This window comes from Paroedura picta, chromosome 2, assembly GCF_049243985.1.
Source record: "Paroedura picta isolate Pp20150507F chromosome 2, Ppicta_v3.0, whole genome shotgun sequence".
NCBI classification, from domain to species: Eukaryota; Metazoa; Chordata; class Lepidosauria; order Squamata; family Gekkonidae; genus Paroedura; species Paroedura picta.
Window position 1 is genome coordinate 147,790,314 of NC_135370.1, and position 16,099 is coordinate 147,806,412.

Below are 16,099 nucleotides of genomic sequence, written 5' to 3' on the forward strand. Positions count from 1 at the left end.
CCCATTCCACCCTAAATCTTACTCCAGAAGGTTTCCTATAGTGGCATAAGAGGTTGAAATGCAAGGTGGGTGGCTGAAAATCTCTAGTCTTTCAAATCCTGACCAAAATTCAGCTATCTTTTTAAAAACAGTCTTTAAAAGCACAGCCTGCTGATTACACAGAAACATCTGGCAATTTTTGCCTCTTCAGCCCCGGTACTAAGGCTTACATTTGGAACATCACATAGATTTCAATTAATTTACAAAGATTGAGAATAGACGATATCTTTTCAGAGTCTTTTAACATGCAATGGGAGACTTGTAATTACTCACATCCTTTTTCTGTCTTATAAACTCTGGTCAAACTGCTTTTGAACTACTCTAGAAATGTGCAAGAAGTCTCGGGAAAATCTACCATGTACTCAGCCATGATGATCTTGGGTTCAAGATGCAAATTACTCTCTGGGGGTAAATCTGCTTCTTTTCAACTGCATTGTGTTTAGCTTCTGCAGTCATAGCACAATTGCAAAGGTGGGGAGAATTTTCAAGACTGATCAGACTTCATCCTTCCCACCTCCTGTCCAATTATCTCTTGTCCCCACAGTAAAAACCAACCATTTTTCCTTTAGTGGGATAATTCCCAGTCTGAATGCAGTTAGGGGAAAACATAGTTCAAAAATGAGGGGAAAGGTGAGCAGAACTCTTGCAGGACAGAATGCAAAGGTGTGAAAATGCCCTCCGTGCCCTTGCAATGCTTACATTGGGTTGGGAACTGCATTATAATATACAGTTGTGTCTAAGACTGGATTGTCAATCTAAGTTCATAAATCCAATGCAAAATTCCCCACGACACACATAGAAATGCAGAGTGTTCAATAAGCTGTGCCCTCCCCCCATACTACATGGTTTATTGTTCAAGGAGAGGGTTCCCCAGCCCTCAGCAGGGGTCTACTGGAGAAAGGCAAGAACTACTTTCATGAACTCTTTACAGTAACAGAACTCTGGATCCAACTCCACTCACTGAAGAGTATTTTGAAAGATCTAGCACAGGCATTCTCAGCCAGGGTTTCATGAAACCCTGGGGTTTCTTAACGGCCCTGGAAAGTTTTCTCCACTAGGGGGAGAGTTAATTAATTTTTAATATATTTTTAAAATTTGATATGTCAACCCTCTCCCCAAAAAATGACCAATGATGGGCCTGGAGTGGGTGGAGAGGGGAGAGTCCACTTTCGGGGTTTCTCGGAGTCTGAAGAATATTTCACAGGGTCTCAATGGTAAAAAGGTTGAAAAAAGGCTGATCTATCATAATATGTGTGTAATACTACAGCAGTTATGCAAATGTGGTCAGGCAGTCAAAATTCCAAATTTTGTGGGAAATGGCAGTAATTTATAATTTCTGAGTATTGTAGAGGGAACCAGAGTATTGTAATTGGAACAAGAACACAAAGAATTGTTGCTTTTAAATGAACAGTATTATCTTAGGTTCTGAGAAAATCAGCTGATGTCTTTTTTGTGTATAAAATAATAATATCACATCTTTACCTTTACATAATTTTGTACTACATTAAAAAGGTCAATACATTTTGTCAAATGTTGATGTTAAATGTCACAGGCCGGACAACTCAATATAATTTTAGAATAAATCTGAAAGTTACAAATCTTTACAAAACCAATACTTTCAAAGCACCTTTAATTAAACTTTTTCAGAATTACAACTATGCTATTTAACCAAAATTTAAACTTAATTATTGGGTTACCATAATGGATTGAGGACAGCACGACAGGTAGTTCTACTGCACAGGACGGGCTCATACTGAATAGGAGGCAAGTCAGGTCGTTCCTTCAGCGGTGTAAACAGGGAGGCCACTGGGACCACCATTCTCGTGGCTTCAAGGCGACTGGAAGGCCAAACATTCCAGCTGAATCTAACCCCATCCCTGTCTTCATTCTGCTGGATGAATTCCAGGAAGGTTGTCATTACTACACTCTTATGCCTGAAACAGAAACAAACAATCATTGATACATGCTAACTTTATTGAATAAATTAGAACCTCAAACCATGTTTTATCTGAACAGCCAAGGGGCCATTCACACCATTGGGATAACTACCTATTCAAAAGCAACTCACATAAAGTTGCATTTAGCAGAGCACAGAAAGGGAAAAAACAAGAGCTTCTATTCAGTTTGGAGGGTGGAGACGTGGCTGCTACAACATTTCCAGATGCTAATCACAAGAGATGGCAATATCTCACAGCATTACAAACAAACTAGGCAAGATAAAAGCATAGCTCTGCAATATATTGTCTGGCAAAATTACATAGGCTCCCATTCACTTCTAGAAAATTTCTAGGAAATTATATAGGTTCCCATTAATTTCTAGAAAATAAATGACAACTTTTGGATCAATTCTAAGTTTTTTAATTCACAGTTCCAGACATGCTCACACTATATTGGCCACCCAAAGCACAGTCGGGCTTATTATGGACAGTTGCAACTCTTTGTGTGGGTCCTCTTCAGCCAGCTTTCACTGAAGGTGCAGCTGAAGCTTTTACTTTAAAATATCATTTGGTCATGAGTTACTACAGAATGTTCACATCCAGGTTGGACTGTTGTACATATGAAATGTCTGAAAGCTTCAGTTCATTTAAGTAGCAGCAGAAAGATTGCAGATGTCATCAATAATTAAAGAAATTATACTATAGTGTTTTTTCATGTTTCATTTCAGCACCATCTCTTCTAATGGTCTGAACTGTAATTGGGACTTGTTGCTTTTTGTAAATAATTGGATTGACAGCATTTGAAAATGATTGTACATATTAGAGCCCTTTAATTAGAAAGATTGAGAACACCTAGTTTGCACATGCTGATTAATTCAGGGCTCCAACATTTTGGAATTTATATTTTCATTGGATAGACATATGAAAGGACCTCAATACATCTGAGCAGTTGCCTGTATAATATTCTAAGATTTATACTTATTGTATTAAGCTATCCGTATACCGAGGTAGGTTATGTATATTTATTACAGAATTTAAAAATTGTTATTAAGTCTTTATTGTGAATTACATTTACTTTAATACCTTTAGGAAGTAATCACTGAGGAAGAATTCCTGGGAAATGAATATCTTACCTAGAACTCCATTTTGATTACTTCAAATACGTTGATCTAAATTATCTCCTTTTTTTGGAAATAAACTACACAAAGAACAGTTTGGATTTTGAAAATCTTTATTAGCCAACCTACTGATTTCCTTTGTTTCTTTGGTTTCAAGTGGGCAGTGGCGTGGGCAAATCCTAAAGAAATCTAATCTGGAATCAAGAGAGTTAGATAAAAACCAACCAGTCCCAATTGTTCCATTCTTGAGCAAGGTGACTGAATGAGGTGTGGTTGGCCAACTTCAGGAATTCGTGAATAAAGTGGATTCTTTGGATCCATTCCAATCTACTTATGGGACTGAAATGGTCTTGGTTGCCCTGATAGAGATGGATTGATTAGTGCAACCCTGTTAATTCTCCTAGACTTCTTAGTGGCTTTTGATACTATTGATCACAGTATCCCTTCGGGACTCGGACTGAGCAGCACTGTTCTGCTGTCGTTCTATTCCTATCTCCAAAGCCTAGCACTGAGAGACTACTGCTCTGCTCCTTGGCCTCTGGCCTACGGGGTTCCACAAAATTCCATCTTGTGTCCATGCCTTTCAATGTTTATCTGAAGCTGCAGATAGAGATCATCTGGAGATTTTGGCTGAGTTTTCACTAATATTTGCTACCTATAGAGCAGTGGTCGCCAACCTTTTTATCTCCAGGGACCGGTCAATGCTTGACAATTTTACTGAGGCCCCGGGGGGGGGGGTAGTCTTTTGCTGAGGGATGTCGCCACCGCCGCCTGAGCCCCTGCTCCACTTGCTTTCCTGCCGGCACCCCTGACTTCTTGCCGCCCACTGAGGGGCGCTGCCAGTAGCAGTTGCGCAGTGCCATGCTGAGGGGGAGCCCCAACCATGGCGGCCGCCGGAGAGCACCAAAGGTGAGCCAGCAGCAGAGTGGCAGGGCAGCCCCTGAGGCAGCAGCCAAGGAGGAGGACGAGGAGGAGCCGCGGCCCGGTACTGACTGATCCATGGACCACTACCGGTCCCCAGACCGGGGGTTGGGGACCACTGCTATAGAGCAGTATTCTCAACCTTCCTAATGCTGCGACCCTTTAATACAGTTCCCCATATTGTGGTGACCCTGAACCATAAAATTATGCAAGTTTTCTTTCACAGAAATTAAGCCGAAACTGACCAATGGCGTGATCCATTGTTCATGATTGTATATAAATTGTTTTTTCCCCCAGGGTTTCTCAGTTCAGTTATGCCTCTTGTCCCACCATGCCGATCTTGCTCTTTTCCACTGCTCCCAACAGACAAACGCTCTATCTTGTTGTACCCCGCAAGGCTGTTGTGTGGATGGTGCCCCCCCCCCGGCCAAGCTGCTTGCCCTGCCGCAACCCCTGTGAAAGGGTCATTCAATCCCCAAAGGGGTCCCAACCCCCAAGTTGAGAACCACTGCTATAGAGAGAGACATATAGATGTCATCTTCCTAGCAAATCCCAGGAAATCTGTGGAACTGTGAAAACGTGCCTAGAGGCAATTTTGGGTTGGGTGAGGGCTAATAGACTTAAACTTAAGTGATGCTGGTAGGGGAAGGTCTGCCCCAGGAAATATCTCCTGGATGGAGTTACATTGCCCTGAAGAAGTGGGTTCATAGCCTATGGGTTCAAGCCTCCTGTTCAGTAAGAAGAGCTGTTTTTTATATCCCTCTTTCTCTTCCTTAAGGAGTCTCAAAGTGGCTTACAATCGCTCTCCCCTTCCTCTCCCCACAGCAGGCACCTTGTGAGTTAGGTAGGACTGAGAGAAAGTTCAGAGAACTGTGATTGGCCCAAGGTCACCCAGCAAGCTTCATGTGGAGTAGGGAATCCACTTCTCATCAGTGAATCAAATCCACTTCTCCAGGTTAGAGTCTGCCACTCTTAGCTATTACGCCACACTGGATCTCATAAACAGGCAGCAGTAGTGGCCAGGGGTGCCTTTCATCAGCTTCAGTTGGTGAGGTAGCTGTGGACCTTCCTATGGAGATGGGGAGATCTTGCTACTGCGGTAACATCTACATTTTATTACTAAAATATGCTCTGAGACTGCCTTGGAAGACGGCCCAGATGCTACAGTTGATACAGAATGCTTTGGTTCGAATGCTGACTAAAGTGGGCCATAGAAACCATAACACTCCAGTCTTGTTCCATCAACATGGCTTCCAATTTGATTCTGGGTCCAATTCAAGATGCTGTTATTGACCTTTAAAGCTCTATAGGCCAGCAGGAGCCTCTTGTGGCGCAGAGTGGTAAGGCAGCGATATGCTGTCTGAAGCTGTCTGCCCATAAGGTTGGGAGTTCAATCCCAGCAGCCGGCTCAAGGTTGACTCAGCCTTCCATCCTTCCGAGGTCGGTAAAATGAGTACCCAGCTTGCTGGGGGGTAAATGGTAATGACTGGGGAAGGCACTGGCAAACCACCCCGTATTGAGTCTGCCATGAAAACGCTAGAGGGCGTCACCCCAAGGGTCAGACATGACTTGGTGCTTGCACAGGGGATACCTTTACCTTTACCTTTAGGCCAGCAAACCTAACCATCTAGTCATCTTCAGAGGACCTTCTTCTGGTGCCTCTGCCATCTGACGCTAGATGGGTAACAACCTGAGAATGCTTTCTCAGTGCCAAAATTTTGGAATTCCTTCCCCAGGAAGATCTGCATGTCTTCCTTTATTGTTGGTTTCTGCCAGCAGGTGAAGACTTTCTCCTACTGCTTGGCCCCTGCCCAATAACTGTTATTGGCCTCCTTTTCTGGTATTAGGTATCTTTATATGTTTTATTGAATATATAATTTTAAAAAGTTATAAATACATAAATGTTTTAGTGTTCGATGTTTGCCATCTTGAGTCTTAGGATATTTGAGGATTCGAAAAATAACAAATATTTAATATCAAGTAAATATTACTTTGAAAACCTTAAACACAGTGGGACCCAATATTTAAAAGCCTTCTACCATATGTTTCTGCAGATGAAGTCCTATTGCATCTGCCCCTCATTATGACAAGGAAATGCAAGATGCTTTCATTACACCTAGGAATATTTGGGTAAACACTCTTTTCCAAGGAAGGGACTGTAAACTGCTTTGAATGTCAGCTGAGCTGAGTTTCCTGAAAGAAGTCAACCATTTAGACAACTACCAAGAATGAGTAAATGACTATTTGAATTAACTATACAGAGCAATAAAGGATGCAGACCTTATGATTCCTGTAGGAGAGGGAGACGTGTCCTGAAAAGGACAACATTTTCCAAACTCAAGATGGGGTGAAAGAAAACCCACTCAACTGAGGAAGGAAGGGTTAAAAGATCTGGACAATGTGCTAGAGGCATCCAGGTGGATAAAGAAGGGAGGGGAATAGAGAGACGCCTGCCTCTATTTCCTACATTTGAGCAGGTTTGTGTCTATCCCAAGTAGAGAATGCCGAGCATCTGTATTTCTAAAGCTTAAGTTAGTCACAACTGTTTTTATTTTCTTTCTTCTGCAATAGTCCTTCAAAGCTGTGGTATCTTATTTCCCTATGTATTCATGCTCCAGAGAGTAAAGTGGTGCTATAGTGAATAAAGATCTTTCTGTTTTAAGAACTCAGATACTTTCCATCGCAGTCTAGCCATTCACTCATGCATACGTTACAGTCTCCTGGCAAACTGGAGAAAGGAGTGTGGCAGTCAGCAAAATCTACTCTCCAGGCACGCCCACAGAGCCTTATCACTATCCCAAACCAGTTGTAAACAAGAGAGGAGGGATCAGTTTGGGTGGTGGCAGGTCTGAACCCAGTGGGAAGGGGAGAGAAGTATAGAGTACCTTTTCTTACATACATCTGATGAAAGAATGTGTGGGACAGATTGCATCAGCTGTGGAAATCTCTCAGCTCCACAGTTAACCTAGAACCCAGTTTGTTGTGTGCCATCCCCAGGCACACACACCAAGCCTCAAATTAGCAATTGTTATCCCCCACACACACACACACACACACAATCTTTCTCCTTTAAAGTGGCTGGTTGCATTATCCTCTGAAGTTTTGTTGCTTCCTACTGGCTCAAAGAATGCTATATATTATATTGTTTTAATGTCTATTAATCAGTTGGTCTTTAAACTTTAATATAGGTCCATTTATCTTGTTTTATTGTGTTCTTGTGTATTACATGCTTTATATTTACATGGAAACTGTCTCAGGACAGTTTTGGAACTAAATGAAAATGCAATATAGAAGCTTCAGATTTGATCTGCTTTTCTAGGCAAACTGTTTAACATTTAATCAGGATATCAGATTCTATCAGAAGACATGTTGCATTCTTAGCTTTCAATTTAAAAGACAATTGGTAACATACAGTAGTACTGTATTATTAAATACAATATTTTTAGTCCTTCTATCCTAACCTGAGGACTATCCTAACCTGAATATAATAAAATCAGAGTCCAGTAGCACCTTTAAGACCAACATGGATTTATTCAAGGCGTGACCTTTCGAGTGCAAGCACTCTTCTTCAGACTATGAACTACCATCATGACAGTGGGAATATAAAGCAAAATTCAATTCAGTTAAATTAGTAAATGTGTCACACATCAAAATACAGCCATATGATAATTCTTTGCCAAAATTGCACAGACCAACCCTGTGAAATAGGACTCTGAAATACTAAACAAAATGACTTGTACTAAAATCTCCCAAGCCAAACATAACAGTTACCCAGGAAGCCATATTAGCACTCTGAAATTAGGCTTCAGAGAAAACACTGTTGTTTTATTACAACCAAGTTTTGCTCATTTTCTTTGGTTGGGGAGCTGGGATATTACAGATAAAAGGAGCTTGACAGAACGTCAGAGTTTCTCAAGTTCAAAACTTTTTTCCTACACTGCTTTAAGTTTTGGGTTTTAAACTTCACTAGAATTTGTTTCAGAATACTTCATTCTAGAGCAGGAAGCTAACTTCAAATAGCATTACTTTCCATTCAGTTCTTTTAGTTGCTAAAGGGCATATGTCTTCAGTATATGGGCAAAAAATTCACAAGTTTTATAAATTAACGGCTATATAATATAGCTGTTACTGAGGTCTTCAAGAACAAGGTTTTGAATCTTGCAGGTTTCAAAACCAGCTTGTCAGCTTGACATAAGAAACTGCTAACAAAGGATTAAACCTCAAAACCTTTGCTGAATTTGAAATGCATATCATTGTACTAACATGTACCACCTAGCATCCTTAAAAGTCCGCTTTGTAGATCTACGTAGTTCTATTAATAGAATGTCTGTGTGTGCTGCCTGCACAAGAAAGCAAAGGCCCATAATTCACGAGACAGGCATCCTCCAAAGCAGGGGGGGGGGCAAACTGTGGCCCTCCGGATGTCCATGGACTACAATTCCCATGAGCCCCTGCCATCATTCACAGGCAGGGGCTCATGGGAATTGTAGTCCATGGACATCTGGAGGGCCACAGTTTGCCCATCCCCGCTCCAAAGGATGGGGGAAGCAATGCACAAAAGGCTATCTCATTATCTTTCAAAATATTTCTCAGACAGAGCACATGGAGGGCTACAAAAATGATGTGCCTTAAAAGTCACAACAACTTTTAAGAAAAGTTACTTTGGAGAAGACAATTAAATGCAAAATTAAAAGCCACTGAAATTCTTCAGGAAAGAAAAGAGATTTGAAATTGGGGAACAATGGGGCATTTAATTGTTCCTAGCATTCCTGCAACTTCCTTGCTCTCAGTGCTCCTTCTGAATTGGTTTTCCAAAGGGGGGGGAGAATTAAGTTAGGGCTTCTAACACAGGTTTTGGTGTGTCATATATAGAAACTGCTGAAGAAATACTCGTGGCCTGGCTATGAATCAACCATTGTACATTGCTCTTGCAAAAGCAAACAGAAGTGAATATTCATATACCTTAATATTTTCAGTGGTATCTCAGTGCTACACAAATCTGGTTGGATATCATGTTGAACTTCAATCCACATAAGCATTTATAACCATGACACAAATCTATTAATAAGAAATACTTTCATTTTTATAGTAGTTTTATTATTTTGTGCTTATACGCCCTACAAGGATCAAGGTACATACCACATGTTCATTAGAACAGTAATCTTCAACTTTCTGTATCTGGGACTCACTTTTAACCCCAATTCAAAGCACAAGACCCAGATTAATTTTGTTTTACAAGCCTCTCAGAAACTTTAATTTTTTTCCACGTATTTCAGAAGTAGAGAAAAGAACACAGCAGAGGTGGCCCTAGCATGGCCTACTTTTGCCAAGGTCACAACCCATCTATAAGTCCTGTTGATTGGAAAATGAGTCCAATGTGCTTTCGTCTCTCCAAGGATTCACTGTGGTCTCTGTCTTAATGGCATGCCAAATACATGTTTAGGTTCACGCTTTGGAAGTGTGTCATGTCCCCCCCCTATCTTTTGCTTTCTGAATCTAAATTACAGTTTAATGCTACCAAAACACAATGGATTTTGATAGGCTGCAATGGTTGTACCCATTACATGCATCTTATGGATGGAAAACTGAGTCTCAACAGTGTTTCTGATCCTTCAAGCTTCAGAGAGTATAGATCCTACACACACATGAAATACAATTTCAACCAATGTAAACTTCACAACATCTTTAACCGCTCCTAGCCCCTTCCCCCGGGCTGACAATCGGAGGGCCCAATCGGCAGGCAAGGGATTGTCAGTCCGGCAGCAGGAGACCAATTGTGAGCCGCACAATTGGTCCCCTGCCACTGGACTGGCGAATCGGGAGGCACTTCGTGCCTTCCGATCTGCTCCCCTTCCAGTTTGCCTGCACGCGGCCGGCTGCTGCCATTACCTGCCTCGCCTGGGAGAGAGCAGGTCGCCGCCTCACCGCGCACTCAGGCTCCAGCCGCGGCCGCCTGCTGAACACCTCGCCGCCGGCCCGCACAGCCGGGAGTGGCCACCCGGCACTGCAGGACACGGCGGTGGCAGCGGCGCCCGCCCCACTCGCACACAGACCCGCTCGGCCGCCGCCCCACATCGGCCAGAGGAGACTCGGGGACCGCTTCCGGAGCTGCAGGCCGCGATGCCGCCAACTGCAGCGGCGGCCCCACCCACCGCCAAACATCTGGCCCATCGATAGCAGCCTCACCTCCAGCTCCACCGCTTCCATTTAGTGACTCACCACCACAAGCCCAGGTGGGCTGCGCTGCAGGGGGGGGGGACGCCCAGGATGAACAGGCTCCGGCTCACACGCCACGCCCGGCCTCAGGTCCGGCCCCTGGCACAGCACACCTGGAGAGCTGACCCGCAAGAGTCCCGAGCCCCGCTAGCGCCCGCTGTATCTCGAGTACAGCGGGATTATTTCCTAGTATGATAATAACTCCAGAAATAAAGTAAGTCAGACCTGGCGAAACTTTCTGTGAACATCGCAGTCATGTTCATTTAATGAAACGTACAATCCAGGCCAGATTCACTGATAGGCTAAGGCTGAAGCATCCAGCCAAGGTGGATCATATTTTTGACACTACCAGAGGCCTTCCTTACACCAGTTGTCACGCATTACTCTACACAACCCTTCAATGATTTTCCTTGCATCCCGTTTCAGAATACTACTGTCCTCGGCTTTACTCAATTTTGTCTCAGACACTCTTGATTCTTCCATCTTCCTTTAGTTGTGAGGGTGGGCAGAGGATTGCGGAGGGGGGCTCACAAGTGGAATAGCCTCAGGCTTCTCTTCATCTAAATCCAACACTGCATACAATATTGTTTTCTCTATACTAAATCAAATGTCAATTATTTCACTTCAACACGCATTATGTTCTTCCACTAAAGGTAATTATTGTATCAGACTATATCTAACAGCCAAGTGGATGGCAAAAACAAAAGCAGCAAAAGATGATACACTTTGAAGATTTATTAAGTACCCAAAATATGATTTTATAAATTACCCAAAAGGAAAACATGTTTCTCTTAAGACGCCTTGTGACTGCTGAGTAGGTTCCAAGAAATGGCTGTGGGTAGGGGAGGTTGGGATTACGCTGCTTCTTGTGCTCTATGTTATTTTGAGGAGTTTTACTGGGGATTTTATATTGTTTTGTGTGGCCCACCATGACTCCATGGAGAGTGGCAGGATATAAACTGAAACAATAAGTAAATAAGTATGGGATGCTGACAGAAGTTTAGAGTCTAGAGAGGTGGTGTTAAGAGAGATTAACAAAATGGGTCTGCTCAGACAGGGACAGTACATAGAATCCTAAAAAGAATGTTGGAGTATCCTGGTTTGGGGGAGGGTGGCTAGGGGATTACAAATCTTTTCCCTCTCCCCAACCAATTCTTTGTGAACCCTCCAGTTGGTTTCCTCTAACCACAAACTTCCTAATTCCACTTCAGCCCACCTGTTACAGCTAACAAAACACATGCCTACAAATATACCCCTGAGAGACAGCTTGTTTATCTAACTATCCCAGTGGAATACAGGTTACATTTAATGACAACATATTTCAGTCCTTAAAAAAGCCAATAACACTTTTAAAACTATATATTCCAGCTAAAGAAGTAGATCCTGAATCTACTTAGTTTTTACTATTTAAATAAAATCCCAGATGCATTTACTTATTCCATGCCATAATGTCAACCTTGTAATACTACCACTCTCTTGCTTGAATGTACATCCTCCTCATACCCCCAAACTGACAGAACTCAGCACAAGCAGTAGGAATCAACCCTACCTGTGAAATAGTTTACAAGAGCCCATTTTCATTATCATTCCAGGAACTTCCGTTTCCTACCTCTGCCTTTTTAAAACCTTCATGTTCCCCCAATCACCTGAATCCAGTGGGGAGGTTGGGAAGGTGCTCTGTCTCTCGCCCCACATGAGGGGGAGCTATCTATATTCGCAACACATTTTAGCCAAGATGTACTGCGCATCTCATCTTCAGTATAACCATGCAATCCCGATGACCTCTGGTCTAATTCTATAGGACACGGGGGGGGGGGGGGGGGAGATCACACAGCCAGCATTTTCCTCACTCTGCCACATTAAGGTCTGCCTCCCCTGCGTAGCGCATCCCACACGAGTTCAAGAAGGGCACATCCCCAAAACCCGCGTCCAGCATTGCCCGCAGACGCAGAGCTTGTGTGGGCGACATTCGCCGGAGCTTCGCGGGGAGCGGGGAGAGCGAGAGCCAGACGAGGCTGCTCAGTCCGGACTCGAGAGGCGCCTGGAAGCCCCGACGCGGCAGGATTCAGCCCCGGGGGCAGCGGGGGGGGAGGGGGTTTGCAGCCTCCGTCCCTGGGCTGGAAGGAGCCAAGCCCCGCTCCCTCCCCGCTCACGCCCCTCTGCCAGCCGAGTCCAGGGACCGCGGGGAGGGTCTCCCCGCCCCCGCCGCCCTCCCAGCGCGCCACGCAGTCGCCGCCGCCGCCGCCTCGCTGCGCCCAGGGGCTTCCGAAAGGAAAGCGCCCCATGCCCCCCGTCCCGTCCCGTCCCGTCCGCCGCCTGCCTACCTGCCCCAGCGCCGACCGCCTCACCTCCCCGGCTCCGCACCGAACCCAACAGCCCGAGCGCTGCCGACGCAATCAACATGGCCGACGGGGAAAGCCGGTTGCCACGTCAAGGGGCGGGGCGGGGCGGGCTGCCGTCAGGCGGCCAAAGTTCTTCGCAAGTTTTGCTTGGCCCGCGCGCGCGCCCAGGGAGAGCCCCATCCCCGCGTGAACGAGCGAGCATCACCCCCGCGGCTCCTTCTCTCATGTCGGCCCGGATGGAAGGGATCGCCGATGCTTAAGCCATCCATCGTGCGTTCCGATATTGCCCGTGTTCCCAGGATATTCGCACCCAATATATTTTGCCAATCTTGTCTAAATTCCCGGGCAGAACAGACCACTTTTATACTTGTCGTCTGGCTGGTGGCTCTGCCGAAATTACTTTTGACGTAGCAAAATACAGTGCAAAGGCTTGCTCAAAAGGGCGGAAGAAACTGACGGACTCCCAGTAAATTAACTGTTATTTTATGTACTGATTATATTATATAGGATGTTAATAGCTTTATCTTTTGTTGTACAAATGTATTTCTGGATGTGGCTCTATGCTGGTTGTGATAATATCTGCTACAATAATCGAACACTCTGTGCCCCCACCCTCCATTTGTGTGGGTTGGCTTGGTCTCTGGAGCCAGGTTGTGTTCCCATCCATGGATGTAGTTTGAAACACACCCTAATCGGCTTCATCTAGTTTGCAAAATGGCAGACCTGTGGGAGCCCTCCTAACTTCCTCAGGCATGCCATTCCTTGTGGCCTGGGCCACCACGCAGGACTGCAGGTGTACAGGCGGTTGATCTTGCCATTTGCAAGATGGCACCAGCAGGAGATCATACTCGGACGAGCAAAGCTCTTGTGGCGGCTGGGGCATCCAAGCAGAGATGGTCCTGCAAGTAGGAAGGGCCCAAGGCAGTGAATGGTTTTGTATATGTGGCCAGTATCTTGACTTAAAACCAGTCACTAATGAGGAGCCAATGGAGTGAGTGCAGAATGGGCGTGGTAGGCATGCTTCAGTCTTTAAAAGACAGCCAAACAGAGAAGCTGCCCTACCGATTCAGACCAATCCAGTGTTCTTTTTCATACAATCACCAACCAGTCTGCACCAAAAAGATGTGAAAGAGGCATGGATGGAGACTTCATCCTTCAGCTGTAGTATTAAGAAAGTATTCTGAATGTGCAGTTTCCATTGACTAGTAACCACTGATAGACCTATCCTCCATCAGTTGCCTAAACCTCTTGTGAAATCATTTAATGCCCAAGCCTAATGAAAAATCTAAGTATCAGCTGATACAGAGATAAGATGTATGCACAAAGTTTAGGGCTTCCAATTATGTCCTCTAACTAAAAACACTTACTAAATTAGCTTTGGGTGAGGACATAATGCTAACAGGTCTCTTAAAGCTGACACACAGTGCCTTGATCCCACCCTTACCCCCAAATTGCAAATCAGTCTCTGAAATAGTTCAGATTTTAGTCGCCATCTCAAGGTCATCATGGAAGGGCTCAAGAAAATTTCCCTAAGGAGGAAAGTTAGTAGTTTAGGTGCCAATGCTGAAAAGACCCTAACACACATAATGTTCCTCAAATTGCAGAAGTGCTGGCCCTGAGAGGATCAACACAGCTTTTATTAATGGAGCTGTGGTAGCTGGGAAAGTAGCACCTGTTTAGTTCCTCACCAACTCACAGGATTTCCCAGTTCTTTAACTGGTGATAACTTCCACCCCTCACTAGTATGCCACACTCTGTAACACGAATGCAGATCAGAGACAGTCTGCATCAGCCCCATTCTAAAAAGAAATACTTGTTATCAGAATTACCTGGGGCATATCCAGAGGACCTAAGGACTCCTCAGCAGCGCCAATTAGAAAAAGTTAGGAAGACGAATCAACATAGATCTACTTTTAGGCACAGGAAAATCAGGGGAAAGCGCGAACGCAGTCCCCCACTACCACAAATTATGCAGTCGAGTTTCCCGCATTTGGGGAAATCGCAGGGGTCAGCACACCCGCAGTGCAATGGATGAGCCTCACCCTGGGAAAACCTCCTTCATGATCAAGGTGTCTCCCCTGCCAGGTAAGTATGCTTCCCCACTTCCGGGCGCCGCTACCCACTGCCGCCCACTGCTAAGTAAGCCACAGCGACCCGCCGACGGCCGCCTCCATCCGCATCGCCCATGCCTCCGCGTATTGGGAGGCATACTACTACAGCAAAGAGCGCGCGATCCGGGTGCGATACGACCCCCAGCTCGCCGTGCCCCCTGCTCCGTCTCACTGCCCCACAATGCCCTGCCGCAGCTCATCTGCATAGAACGGGGCCCTCGGATTCCACCCCCTCCCTCTCGAGCGGCAAGAGGGAAATTCCTTCTGGCTTCCAAAGGGGGCGCCGTAGTCCTGGGACTGAAGGAGGGTCGAAGTGACCGAAGGCTCCGATTAGACGGAGAAGCAGGACCCGGAGGTCGTTATGCGAGGAGGGAAGTTTGAAAGCAGAAAAATACAAAGGGTTGGTGGAGAGGCTTTAATTCGGAAAGGCAAATAAAAGAATTTTTAAAATAACACGATAAAACCGGCGCATCATCGGAAGCGCGTGATACGGATCTGGTTGGTGCCTCAATGGGAATCCAGTCGTGCGCTGCCTTGAGGTAGAAAGCTGCATTTTTTGTAACAACAATTCCAGCGGGTCACACAAACAAACCGAAAAGCCCCTCTGGCAACTGACATTTTTTTGTATTTTCCTGATACGCCAATAGGGGGCGCTACCACTGGGAAACCTCTCGCCCGCCCCCCCAGCGGAGGCAGTTGCCGTCCCAAAGTCATGGAGACCCGTGCATTGAGGAGATCGTTTTCATCTAGTGTGGCGTTTTCACTGAGCGTCCATCCGTGTGTGGTTCAGCGGGTGAAGACACATTTGGGAGAGAGCTGCTCAACGCCGGTTTCATGCGAATGAATGAAGGCGAAGGGAGGCACACTCCGGCGGATGCTCACCGATAAGAAAGGGTTGGATTCTGAATGGCACATCCTGTTCCAGCCCCCCCCCCCTCCCTCCCTCCCTTGTCCTTCATTCGAGATGTTACAGGCGGCGGCATGCCAGGTTCCCGCTAGACCCAGGGTGCCTCTTCAGTTCCGCGCATTCAACCCAAGCCTCAAACGTCTCGCGCTCTCTCAGGCGCTGGCTCGCAGTGGGGCCCGCTCCCAGGACAGCCCGGGGCGGTTTCATATGACGCCTCAAGGCAACCCGGGGCTGCGTTCCTCCAACCGAGCAAGAGCTCCCCCCTCACTCCCGAACGGTCTCCGTCGGGTTCAAACGGCGGGGCAAGGTGGGCATCGACGGGCGGGGGCATGGGTCAGCTGTGGGGCCGAGCGCCCATGGGCCCCTCCGTTAGCAGACGAGCAGGCCGGCCTGCTGCGTCGCTGCACCCCTGGGGGCCTCTAGCTGAGGAGCCCGAAACAGGCGGCCCCAGCTGGGCCCGGGAGGACGAGGGGCCGCCGCAGCAGCCGGCTGGGCAGGGGGAGGGGCA

General features: G+C 46.0%; 1 protein-coding gene and 1 non-coding gene across 3 annotated transcripts in view; both read right to left on the minus strand.

Moving 5' to 3' along the window:
* Positions 1-12,682, minus strand: part of SEC23A (SEC23 homolog A, COPII component) — a 41,522-nt gene extending 28,840 nt beyond the window's left edge. Inside the window, exons 1-2 of one of the 2 annotated variants that reach the window (XM_077323162.1) lie at positions 12,556-12,682; positions 1,737-1,973 (exon numbers count right to left, since the gene is read on the minus strand). In XM_077323162.1, the coding sequence (XP_077179277.1) occupies positions 1,737-1,957 (221 nt within the window). In that variant the 5' untranslated portion in view covers positions 1,958-1,973; positions 12,556-12,682. The remainder of the gene's footprint in view (positions 1-1,736; positions 1,974-12,555) is intronic. The other variant, XM_077323163.1, reaches the window with a different exon arrangement.
* Positions 12,683-14,502: 1,820 nt separating this feature from the next.
* LOC143831012 (U1 spliceosomal RNA) lies at positions 14,503-14,666 on the minus strand. The gene has a single exon (XR_013228661.1). It is a non-coding gene; the product is annotated as a U1 spliceosomal RNA (small nuclear RNA).
* Positions 14,667-16,099: the final 1,433 nt, after the last annotated feature.